At 36.8% G+C, this 12513-nt stretch overlaps 1 protein-coding gene across 1 annotated transcript in view; it reads left to right on the top strand.

Moving 5' to 3' along the window:
• LOC137248777 (zinc finger protein 62-like) overlaps positions 1-12513 on the top strand; it is a 142651-nt gene that overhangs the window by 69542 nt on the left and 60596 nt on the right. The window contains exon 10 of the mRNA XM_067779680.1: positions 10532-11344. Within this exon, the coding sequence (XP_067635781.1) occupies positions 10532-11344 (813 nt within the window). The remainder of the gene's footprint in view (positions 1-10531; positions 11345-12513) is intronic.

Below are 12513 nucleotides of genomic sequence, written 5' to 3'. Positions count from 1 at the left end.
TCAGTCCCAGTCCCACTCTGAGTCTCAGTCTCAGTCCCAGTCCGTCTCTATTATACTTCCCGGCAAATAGCATCGCAAATACTAATATAGGCAAATTTATATACGAAATTTCAGGCAAATCGAATAGGACGTATGCAAATAAGTATGTGGGTATTATTAATTCATGTCTTTTTTCGGCTTCGCATGCATATTTATCAGTTTTGCCAGGTTGAGGCGACTAAATCGAATATCACAATGAACTTCAGAACTCTCAGCAACAGCTTTCATTTGATATCCATATTACACACTCATTCTAGCGGTATCCGAGTCCATGTTTCGGCCCATATTTCGAGACCCTAGTCACTCAGCGGTGTAAAACTTACTGTGTTTTATAGCACACATCAACAGCATCAATGTGATGCCCATAATATAAAAACACATTCTAGGGGTACCCGGGTCCACGTTTTGGGCTATAGCTCGAGACCCTAGCCTCCCAGTTGTATGAAAATTGTCCTGTACTATAGCACTCATCAACAGCTTCCATTTGATATCCATATTGTATAAACACATTCTAGGGGTACCCGGGTCCACGTTTTGGGCTATATCTCGAGACCCTAGCCTCCCAGTTGTATGTAAATTATCCTGTACTATAGCACTCATCAACAGCTTTCATTTGATATCCATATTGTATAAACACATTCTAGGGGTACCCGGGTCCACGTTTTGGGCTATATCTCGAGACACTAGCCTCCCAGTTGTATGAAAATTATCCTGTACCATAGCACTCATCAACAGTTTTCATTTGATATCCATATTGTATAAACACATTCTAGGGGTACCCGGGTCCACGTTTTGGGCTATATCTCGAGACCCTAGCCTCCAAGTTGTATGAAAATTATCCTGTAATATAGCACTCATCAACAGCTTTCATTTGACATCCATATTGTATAAACACATTCTAGGCGTGCCCGGGTCCACGTTTTGGGCTATATCTCGAGACCCTAGCCTCCCAGTTGTATGTAAATTATCGTGTATTATAGCACTCATCAACAGCTTTTATTTGATATCCATATTGTATAAACACATTCTAGGGGTACCCGGGTCCACGTTTTGGGCTATATCTCGAGACCCTAGCCTCCCAGTTGTATGAAAATTGTCCTGTACTATAGCACTCATCAACAGCTTCCCTTTGATATCCATACTGTATAAACACATTCTAGGCGTACCCGGGTCCACGTTTTGGGCTATATCTCGAGACCCTAGCCTCCCAGTTGTATGTAAATTATCGTGTACTATAGCACTCATCAACAGCTTTGATTTGATATCCATATTGTATAAACACATTCTAGGGGTACCGGGTCCACGTTTTGGGCTATATCTCGAGACCCTAGCCTCCCAGTTGTATGGAAATTATCCTGTACTATAGCACTCATCAACAGCTTTCATTTGACATCCATGTTGTATAAACACATTCTAGGGCTATCCGGGTCCACGTTTTGACCTATATCTCGAGACCCTAGTCAACCAGGGGTGTGAAAATTATCCTGTACTATAGCACTCATCAACAGTTTTCATTTGATATCCATATTGTATAAACACATTCTAGGGGTATATCTCGAGACCCTAGCCTCCTAGTTGTATGAAAATTATCCTGTAATATAGCACTCATCAACAGCTTTCATTTGACATCCATATTGTATAAACACATTCTAGGCGTACCCGGGTCCACGTTTTGGGCTATATATCGAGACCCTAGCCTCCCAGTTGTATGTAAATTATCCTGTACTATAGCACTCATCAACAGCTTCCATTTGATATCCATATTGTATAAACACATTCTAGGGGTATATCTCGAGACCCTAGCCTCCTAGTTGTATGAAAATTATCCTGTAATATAGCACTCATCAACAGCTTTCATTTGACATCCATATTGTATAAACACATTCTAGGCGTACCCGGGACCACGTTTTGGGCTATATATCGAGACCCTAGCCTCCCAGTTGTATGTAAATTATCCTGTACTATAGCACTCATCAACAGCTTCCATTTGATATCCATATTGTATAAACACATTCTAAGGGGTACCCGGGTCCACGTTTTGGGCTATAGCTCGAGACCCTAGCCTCCCAGTTGTATGAAAATTGTCCTGTACTATAGCACTCATCAACAGCTTCCATTTGATATCCATATTGTATAAACACATTCTAGGGGTACCCGGGTCCACGTTTTGGGCTATATCTCGAGACCCTAGCCTCCCAGTTGTATGAAAATTATCCTGTACCATAGCACTCATCAACAGTTTTCATTTGACATCCATATTGTATAAACACATTCTAGGGCTATCCGGGTCCACGTTTTGACCTATATCTCGAGACCCTAGTCAACCAGGGGTGTGAAAATTATCCTGTACTATAGCACTCATCAACAGCTTTCATTTGATATCCATATTGTAAAAACACATTCTAGGGGTACCCGGGTCCACGTTTTGATCTCAAGACCCTAGACACGTAGCGAAAAAAAAGGTAGACGTAATCAACTAACCATCATCTCTCCTTCCTGTATCTTTCCTAAAAATTTCATGGCAATCTTTCTATCCGTTCTCGAGTTATGGAGTGACAATCTATATATATATAAAGAAGTGTACATTTAAAAATCAAATTCTGTGTGTGTGTGTGTTCGCTATGGAAACGTATTTCCCACACATCAATCATCACCAAATTTTGGTTATGGGTTCCTTCGATCAACGGGAAGGTTTTAGGCTAAAAATAATTTCGATATATAAAGGGGGCGTGGCACCTCCCATACAAATGGAATCTTTGGTACTGCATACCTTTGAAGGTATACATGCCAGAACATTGAAATTCAATGAGTAGTTATATGAGGTCAATCCCTAACACCACCAAGAAAATGCGGAATTTGGATAAAGGGGGCGTGGCACCTCCCATACAAATGGAATCTTTAGTAATGCATAACTTTGAAGGTATACATGCCAGAACATTGAAATTCAGTAAGGAGTTATATGAGGTCAATCTCTAACACCACCAAGAAAAGGCGGAATTGGGAAAAAGGGGGCGTGGAACCTCCCATTCAAATGGAATCTTTGGTACTGCATAACTTTGAAGGTATACATGCCAGAACATTGAAATTCAGTAAGGAGTTATATGAGGTCAATCCCTAACACCACCAAGAAAATGCGGAATTGGAAAAAAGGGGGTGTCGAACCTCCCATTCAAATGGACTCTTTGGTACTGCATAACTTTGAAGGTATACATGCCAGAACATTGAAATTCAGTAAGGAGTTATTTGAGGTCATTCCTTAACACCACCAAGAAAATATGGAATTGGAAAAAGGGGGCGTGGCACCTCCCATACAAATGGAATATATTATACTGCATATATGTGGATGTAATGGTAGGATAATTAAAATTGGTAAGGAGCTATGTGACGTTAAGTCCTAAAACCTCCAGTAAAATGTGGAATGGGGAAAAACTATGGCTGCCGTACAAACTTAAGTTATTTTAACACCTAAAGTTTGACTGCATTGTTGAGTTTAGCTGTTATGCCTTTTGGACGTTTAGTAATCTGCCGCTGTTAAAAAAATTGTTTAGCTTCAGTCTATCTACATCTATAAAAATCAAATTCTGTGTGTGTGTTCCCTATGAAAACGTGTTTGCTATACTTCGATCATCACCAAATTTTGGCTCGAGGTTCCTTCGATCAAGACGAAAGCTTTTCATATTTCAGAATTAAGAATTTTAAATTTAATAGTTTTTGTTTTTTGGCTATGCGAAAGAACTATCTTAGCTCCCAAAAATGATCATGTTAACAAAATCAATGATCGCTTTCAAAATCAATTTCCTGGTGAAGTGACGAAATATAAATCGATCGACACAGTTACAGATGAAGATAAAATTGTGAATTATCCAAATGAATTTCTATACTCCTTAGAACCAAAAGGAATGCCTGCGCATATATCAACTTTGAAAATTGGCTCACCAGTCATGCTTCTTCGGAATGTAGTCAAAGCAACAATCATCAGCGGTAAAAGCAATACAATAATATAAAATAAGATACATTAAGATACAAGAATAAAATGTTTTAACAGAAAATTTCACCAAATATGCGTACAAAATTCAATTCAATTTACAGAACACTAAATTAAATTATCAACAAACAAAACAGAAAAAATAACGCAACATCCATCTCGGGCGTTACAACGTGCGCCTGGTAAAACTAGTAGATTATAAAATTTAATTGAGTTACAGCGTTAGCTGTCAGGGCTATTGGCTGTATCGGTAAAGTAAAAAAAAAGAGTTATATTTTTGTGTTGATGGCCCGGATGTAGCTGTAGACAGTATTGATGTTTTCCGTAGTTGGAGATTTCAGTATGTTGATCGGGCTTTGATTATTTGGGTTGGATGATCGGTGGTTTTGGTTGATTGGACATTCTAGTTGTAGGTGGCTGACAGTGAGGCGAGTGTTGCAGTGTAGACAGTTGCCGCTGTTTTGTCTGTTAAGCGGGTGTGAGTGTGTTGAAAATGTGACGATTTTATTCTTTTCTAATTTAGTGGGATATATTGCTGGTGTTTTATTAGGGTTTATGGTAAAATAATGGTAGTGTTGAATGAGTGCCCTTTGTTCGTTAAGTTTGGCTTGGTGTTGTTTAAGACTGAATCTCGAGAAGTCCAATCTCTCCACGATGGTGCTTGTGATTGTTGGGGTTTTTGCAGGCAGAACTCGCTGCGATGTCTGCTTTTTCGTTCCCAGTTATGCCTACGCGTCCTGGTATCCAGAAGAGCTTGTTTTGGGGAGACTGGTGCAGAATGTGTCGGATGTCGTTTATTGTATTCCAGTTGTTGTTTTTTACAGCTTCTATGACTGAAAGACTCGATGAATATTACGGCTTTTTTCTTGCAGTTTTGAGTCATTTCAAGAGCTTCGAGAAATCCAGCGGCCTCGATCATAAATATTGATGCGGTGGGCTGCATTATGTGGTATGATATCGTTTGACCTTTAGAGTTTACTATGGCGTAGGCGATTTCGTATTCTCCTTTTGAGGCATTTGTGTAAAAAATTTCGTATTGTTGGGTTTGAAATTGGGATAGTTTTTCTTTGAATAGTTGTACATATACGGTGTTGGGGGTGTTGTGTTTTTTGTGTTTTTTAAGCTCTGTGTTACATGACTTTGGATTAAAAAGTCATGGTGGATACTTTTTGATATACTGTTTGTAGGTGTCATTTATGTTGTTTTGATTTTCGTGAATTATGTTGAGTATTGACGATGGGACTTTTGGGATGTTTCTACATGCAATGGCTTTTTTGTATCGCTGATATCAAGCAGATTGTTGTTCGAAAAGTATTTTTGAGAGAAGTCTGAGTTTGTTTTCCGCTATTCTTTCCTCTAGTGATGGGAGTCTTGATGCGGTTAGCATGTTGTTTACAGGGGTGGTGACGAAGGCGTATATGCTGCTCCTGACCGCTTGGTGGTATAGTGGTTTAATGATGTTTAGAGTAGTTTTTGGGCTGTTTCCGTATAGGAATAGCCCGTAGTCTATTTTGCTCAAAACGAGTGTTTTGACTGAGTATATTAGGGTGTTGATGTGGGTAAAGCTTCTTCCTGCTAGATACCGAATTAGGTTGATTCTAGTTGTGAGTGACTTTTTTAGGTATATGCAGTGGTTGTTCCATTTGTAGTTTTTACTAAACATTATGCCAAGAATTTTTAGTTTTTCGACGTATGGTATGCAATGAGAGTTATTGTCAAATCGGCTGGGTGGCAGTTGTGCTTTCGGCAGATGTGTAGAATTCAGCATTTGGAAAAGTTGATGTTTGCGTCCGCTGTGTTTGCCCAGTTGCAAATTTCATTTACCACGTTGCTGAATAATTTGTTGTTGTCACTGTTATTATTTCTTTTTGCTAGTATGTATAAGTCGTCTGCGTATGTGCAGTGATCTTAGAGCTTGTGGTTATGAATAATGGTGCTAATGCGATTGAAGGCTATTTGGAAAAGTGTTACGTATAGTGGAGAGCCTTGAGGGATGCCATTGTGGAGTGGTTGGGCGTCAGAGAATGTGTTGTTGACTTTGACTTTGAACCGACGGTTCGTTAAAAAGGATGTAATATACGTTAATATTTTGCTCCCAATCCCCCAGGATTTTAGAGTGTAGATGACGACATGCGCACCTATTCGATCGAATGCCTTTTCAAAGTCGATTGAAAGAATGGAGACGTGATTCCTAGATGATAGAGCTTTGGAAGAGTAAAAGTCGATGTGAGAAGTGCGTCGGTGCACCCCCTCCTGGCAGTGGCAACCGAAACATTTAATTCTGAGAAATCATCGGCAGCGGTATTAACAAAAGTAGCCGGAGCGGTAGCGTTGGCAGTAGAGGCAAAGACTGATCGAAGAGTAAAGATGTTGCAGGGACGAAAAATAGTGTGAAGGAAGCTTCACAAAATTCTAGTAGGTCACATTCACCACTTACGACAGCAGAATTTGTTAAACTACCACTGTGTATTTTTAATTTAACAATTATTTGTACACTTTTTATTCAGCTATTCTGTTCAGAAGCTACATTTTTACACTCTAAAACTACAATCAGTGTATTTTGTGTGCTTAAATTATGTTAAAACTTGTGTTAAAATTTGTGGTGTGGTGGAAGGGACCTACTAGAATTTTGTGAATCTCCGCTGCAACATCTTTACTCTTCGATCAGTATTTGGTAGAGGCAACATGAACGGCAGTGGCGCCAGCAGGAATGACAGCGCCGGCAGCATGAGCAGCAGGAACGGCAGTGGCACCAGTGGAGGTTACCTTGTTGGATGCAGCAGAAAAATAGAATTGCCTACACCTCCTATATTCGAATTATTGTCGTATTTTATGCTCAATATATTCATCATTAGGCGGCGTACTTGTGCCGTTATGGCAGTAGTACGTCTATGACATCGGCCATTGTGAAATAATAATAGTAGTTTGTTCGCTGAGTTCTTACACATCTGAGATGTAAAACTTGACCAATATATTCACTAATTTTAGCGGAGATGTAATTGAGTTAATAAAACACACTTTTCGTCGTCCACAATCAATCTATATTTCACAACCGGAATTCGACCATCTTATCATTCTTCTTTTGTATTCTCCTTTTACAGAGTTGCCTTAATCTTAAATATCGTGCATTTCTTAATCTAGTACATAATCTAATACAATTCGCTATTTGTTCAGAGTTACCATCTTACAAAATTATTACTTTTATTTGTATTTATTTTAAAATTTGTTCCTAAATTTAGTACCGTTTTCACACAGAAACTTAATCGATTCACAATTCTGTTTACTGAAATAATTAAGTTTCCCTTTTCATACAGGGCCTTTTGCTTCATTAAGCGAACATCTGTCAGCAGCCCTAAAAAAATATTTCGTTTTTACAAAAAAATAGTTGAAATGAAAGCAGCCGTTTCCTTCTTAACTATAAATAAAATCAAAATAAAATGCATGCGCAACTACCCTTAGATGTTGCACCTAACCAAATATGTGCCTATTTTCGAAAAATCCATATTATCTTTAGCAGCAAATGCAGCGAAAATTCAATTTTGATTTTTTTCGTTTTTCTATTTTTCGTTAATTATCATGGCAGAACGATACAAGGTGGCAGCATGGGACAGCTGATTATAAACTTTTTTTATTTGATTTGATACATAAACTTCCGGCGCAGTACGATTTTGACATTTGTCCATCGAATTTACAAAAACAAAGTACATGGAATTTTTATTTATGTTTGTAGGTATGTCGCCATGCTGACACCTTGTATCGTTCCGCCATGTTAATTATTGAAAATAATTTATTTTTGATTGTCATTTGTTACATTGATAATAAAAATCGAAGCACCAAGCAAAGCCGACTGGGTTTTTCACTCGATTAGGCATTCAATAAAGCAATAATGAGATAATTAATTGAAATGAAATTGTATTTCGTATGGAATATTGAGCTCAATTAGGGCTTTAATATGGAGAACTTGACTAATTATTTCATTAAGCTTCTGTGTGAAATTGGCATAACAATAAAAACAAATAAACATAATAATAAATTAAATTAAATATAATAAATAATAAGTAAATATGTATGTAGGTATATCTAAATCTTAAAACTAAAGAAAAGTAATAAATAAATAATAAAAGACAGCAGTAGTGATAATAACCATTAGCTGATTATAGATAGAAAGTATTTAACAAATAAAGAAGAAAAGAAGACACAGGAAAGGAAAAGGAAGTTAGAAATGAACATTTTAACAACAACAAGTTGAGATCCAGCTTAAGAGTCATTAAAAAATGATGTTAGTTCTTTTTTGAAGTGCAGAGCAATACTTACGAGTCGGAGACTTGTAGGTAGGGAGTTCCAAAGACGTATAACAGTAACAAATAATAACGTGCGATAGCTAATGTGCGTAAGAAGAAGCACTGATCTTGATGATTGCAGAAAAATAAGCTTACGATATAGATTGTCTGGTTCCTTCGTGTGTATGTATTTGTGGAGGAACGACAGTGTTTTGACTTTTAAAATGAATGGTTAGCAACCTTTCAGCGTGATATGATAGTGATCAAGTCTTTTCAACCCATTTAATGCTAAAATAAAACTGTAAATTTTTTTTCCAACATGTAATACTGCATAATGTAGGAAATTTTAAGAACTTTGACATGCAAAAAAGCCGGATCAATTTTAGTCAACTCGCTTCAAAATACTTAAGTGATCCTAATACGATAAACAGTAATATTACGTGTAAGCGGGTCAATGACTTTGGGGATGGATATTTTTACAATCAGCTGAGCAGAGCTCACAGAGTATATTAATTTTGTTCGTATACGGGACCCCGTAACGGTATACACTAATCGAGATAGATATAGACTTCTATATTTCAAAATGATCTGGGCGAAAAAAGAAATCCAATTAGCCATGTCCGTCCGTCTGTCCGTGAACACGATAACTTGAGTAAATTTTGAGGTATTTTGATGAAATTTGGTATGTAGGTTCCGGGCCACTAATCTCATATCGCTATTTAAAATGAACGAAATCGGACTATAACCACGCCCACTTTTTCGATATCGAAAATTTCGAAAAACCGAAAAAGTGCGATAATTCATTACCAAATGCGGATAAAGCGATGAAATTTGGTAGGTGGGTTGACCTTATGACGCAGAGTAGATAATTTTTAAAATTTTGGACAATGGGCGTGGTACCGCCCACTTTTAAAAGAAGGTAATTTAAAAGTTTTGCAAGCTGTAATTTGGCAGTCGTTGAAGATATCATGATGAAATTTGGCAGGAACGTTACTCTTATTACTATATGTGTGCTAACTGAAAATTAGCAAAATCGCATGACGAACACGCCCACTTTAAAAAAAAATTTTAAAGTAAAATTTTAACAAAAAATTGAATATCTCTACAGTATAAAAGTAAATTATGTCAACATTCAACTCCAGTAATGATATGGTGCAACAAAATACAAAAATAAAAGGAAATTTCAAAATGGGCGTGGCTCCGCCCTTTTTCATTTAATTTGTCTAGAATACTTTTAATGCCATAAGTCGAACAAAAATTTACCAATCCTTGTGACTTTTGGTAGGGGCATAGATTATATGACGATAACTGTTTTCTATGAAAATGGGCAAAATCGGTTGAAGCCACGCCCAGTTTTTATACACAGTCGACCGTCTGTCCTTTTGCTCGGCCGTTAACACAAAATCGATATATCTTTACTAAACTTAGTTCACGTACTTATCTGAGCTAACTTTATCTTGGTATTAAAAATGGGCGAAATCCGACTATGACCACGCCCACTTTTCGATATCGAAAATTACGAAAAATTAAAAAAAAAGCCATAATTCTATACCAAATATGAAAAAATGGATGAAACATGGTAATTGGATTGTTTTATTGACCCAAATTATAACTTTGGAAAAACTTTGTAAAATGGGTGTGACACCTACCATATTAAGTAAAAGAAAATGAAAAAGTTCTGCAGGGCAAAATCAAAAGCCCTTGGAATCTTGGCAGGAATACTGTTCGTGGTATTACATATATAAATAAATTGGCGGTACCCGACAGATTATGTTCTGGGTCACCCTGGTCCACATTTTGGTTGATATCTTGAAAACGCCTTCACATATACAACTAAGGGCCACTCCCTTTTGAAACCCTCATTAATACCTTTAATTTGATACCCATATCGTACAAACACATTCTAAGAGTCACTCCTGGTCCACCTTTATGGCGATATCCCGAAATGGCGTCCACCTATAGAACTACGGCCCACTCCCTTTTAAAATACTCTTTAATACCTTCCCTTTGATACCCATGTCATACATACACATTCCAGGGTTACCCTAAGTTCATTTTCCTACATAGTGATTTTCCCTTATTTTGTCTCCAAAGCTCTCAGCTGAGTATGTAATGTTCGGTTACACCCGAACTTAGCCTTCCTTACTTGTTTTTCTATTATTTACGTATAAAAAATCTGTGAATATACAAAATAATAATTACTTAACTTTTGCTTTCTTCCACAAAGACGATATTATATGCACCGTTTGTCCGAAAATATTTGAACTGCCAAGAGAATTACGTCTTCATAATAAGCTTGTACATATGACAGAGTCACCAATATTTTGTCCTTGGTGTAAGTCCACAAAAGTTCTTTTACGGGACGAACTTATTGCACATGTACAAAGAACGCATAATATTTCCTATTTGAAATATTTTCCACGCAAAGAAATGCGAGATCAAAATTTGAATCAACATTTTGAATGTGAACTATGTGAAAAAAGTTTTATAACACCCGATACACTCGCCGATCATTTTCGCAAGCACAAGTATATTTGTCCAATATGCTCTATGAGTTTCAAAAGAGAAAGTGTTTACAGGAAGCACGCTAAGCAAGTACATTTTAATGCGATAAGTGATATGAAAATTATGCTCTTCGGATGCGACGATGGTGATGACAATGCTAACAACTCTTCAGTATCTTTGTTAAAAATTATTCAATCTGACGAAGATAATGATCAAATAAATCAGTCATTACAATGTTCTTTATGTCCAAGACAATTTAAATTGGAAAGATCACTTCAACTGCATATGAAAATTAAGCATAATTTACCGGAAAACGACGATGAAGATCAAAACTCTGAAAGTATAATGGAAATAGATGTAACATCAGTTAACAAAAAGGGGGAAAAGAGTACCGCAGTGGAATCAGATAACGAAAATGAATTTGTTAAATGTAAATATTGCCATAAAGATATATTAAGAAGCAAAATTGCAAACCATAATGCTCACCACGCTTATAAATTAAAAAAGAAAGGAAAATACATTTGTGCATTCTGTCGTAAGTATAAAAACAAAATTTTTATGAATATTTTTTATATACAGTATCAGATAACATATGTATTTTTGAACAAGTATATGGGAAAATCCTATGTAACGGACGCGATATTCGCTCGCATTTAAGCCTGCATAAAAGCGAACATGAGGAGGGGACTGAACGTATATTTTAATGTTTGGAAAGGTCTTCCATGTTATTCCATAACAATTTTGGATACCTTAAACACCCATCAAACATTTAGGTTAGAAAACGACTAGAAGGCGAATCGATGTATTTCTCTAAGGTAAAAGGTTAGAGGACGATTTGCGAAACTGTCGCGAATTATAGCATTCTCGACAAAAAGGGGACTTCGTTCTCGATATCGAGAAAAGGGTTAGAATTCTAATCAAGTTTTCAGTACTAGTTATTGAGTTAAAATTTTCGCTTCCACTTATTTCCCCAGGATTGAGCTCGCCATTGGTTTGAGGTACGGATGAGGAAGCGTTTTCTTCATGCTATTCAAATAGAACTTCAATAATCTGCTCGCTTTCCCTTTTTAACTTTTTTTGATCCATTTTCACTTATTAGTATTTATTATTATAAATAAAATACACTTCTTTCGCAGCTTATAATATTTTCACACAACTTTTCACTATTTTTATTATGTTTGTATAACAGTAAGGATGACTGATCATGTCGTGCAAATAATCTATAATTGTGACAATAATCATAACATCGCATTTCTAGTGTCATTCGAATCGTTTCACAGTCGAATTCTAACCTAGTTCTCTAACCTATTTTTCGATTCGAAATGCATTAGAGAACTACATTATAATTCTAATGTAAAACTACAATATTTCTCTAACGTTAGAAACTGTGTTTGCTGGGCATTTGAGTACATATTAGAGATATACCCCGCCCCCGATGTTCGTCGTTTTTCGCACGCCTACGCCGAATGTCATAAATATCGGCGCGGCGGCGTTCGGTGTGTTACTATATTTTCTACTCATTTAAGGCCCCGTTTTTCAAAATCTGGTTAATTTAAGCTTAAACAAATTTCGCTTAAACTCCAGTCAAATTTAGACTCCATTTGAACACTGAGCAGTTTTTCAGTCACTGGCCGCCTTTGGGGTAGACTTTTTTGTACGGCAGAATTGGTTTTTTATTGTCTAGATAATTTGTAGATACAGCAA

This window comes from Eurosta solidaginis, chromosome 4 (assembly GCF_040869045.1).
Source record: "Eurosta solidaginis isolate ZX-2024a chromosome 4, ASM4086904v1, whole genome shotgun sequence".
In the NCBI taxonomy this organism is placed as follows: domain Eukaryota; kingdom Metazoa; phylum Arthropoda; class Insecta; order Diptera; family Tephritidae; genus Eurosta; species Eurosta solidaginis.
Note: the sequence above shows the minus strand (reverse complement) of the source record. Positions and strands in the feature narration are given on the sequence as shown.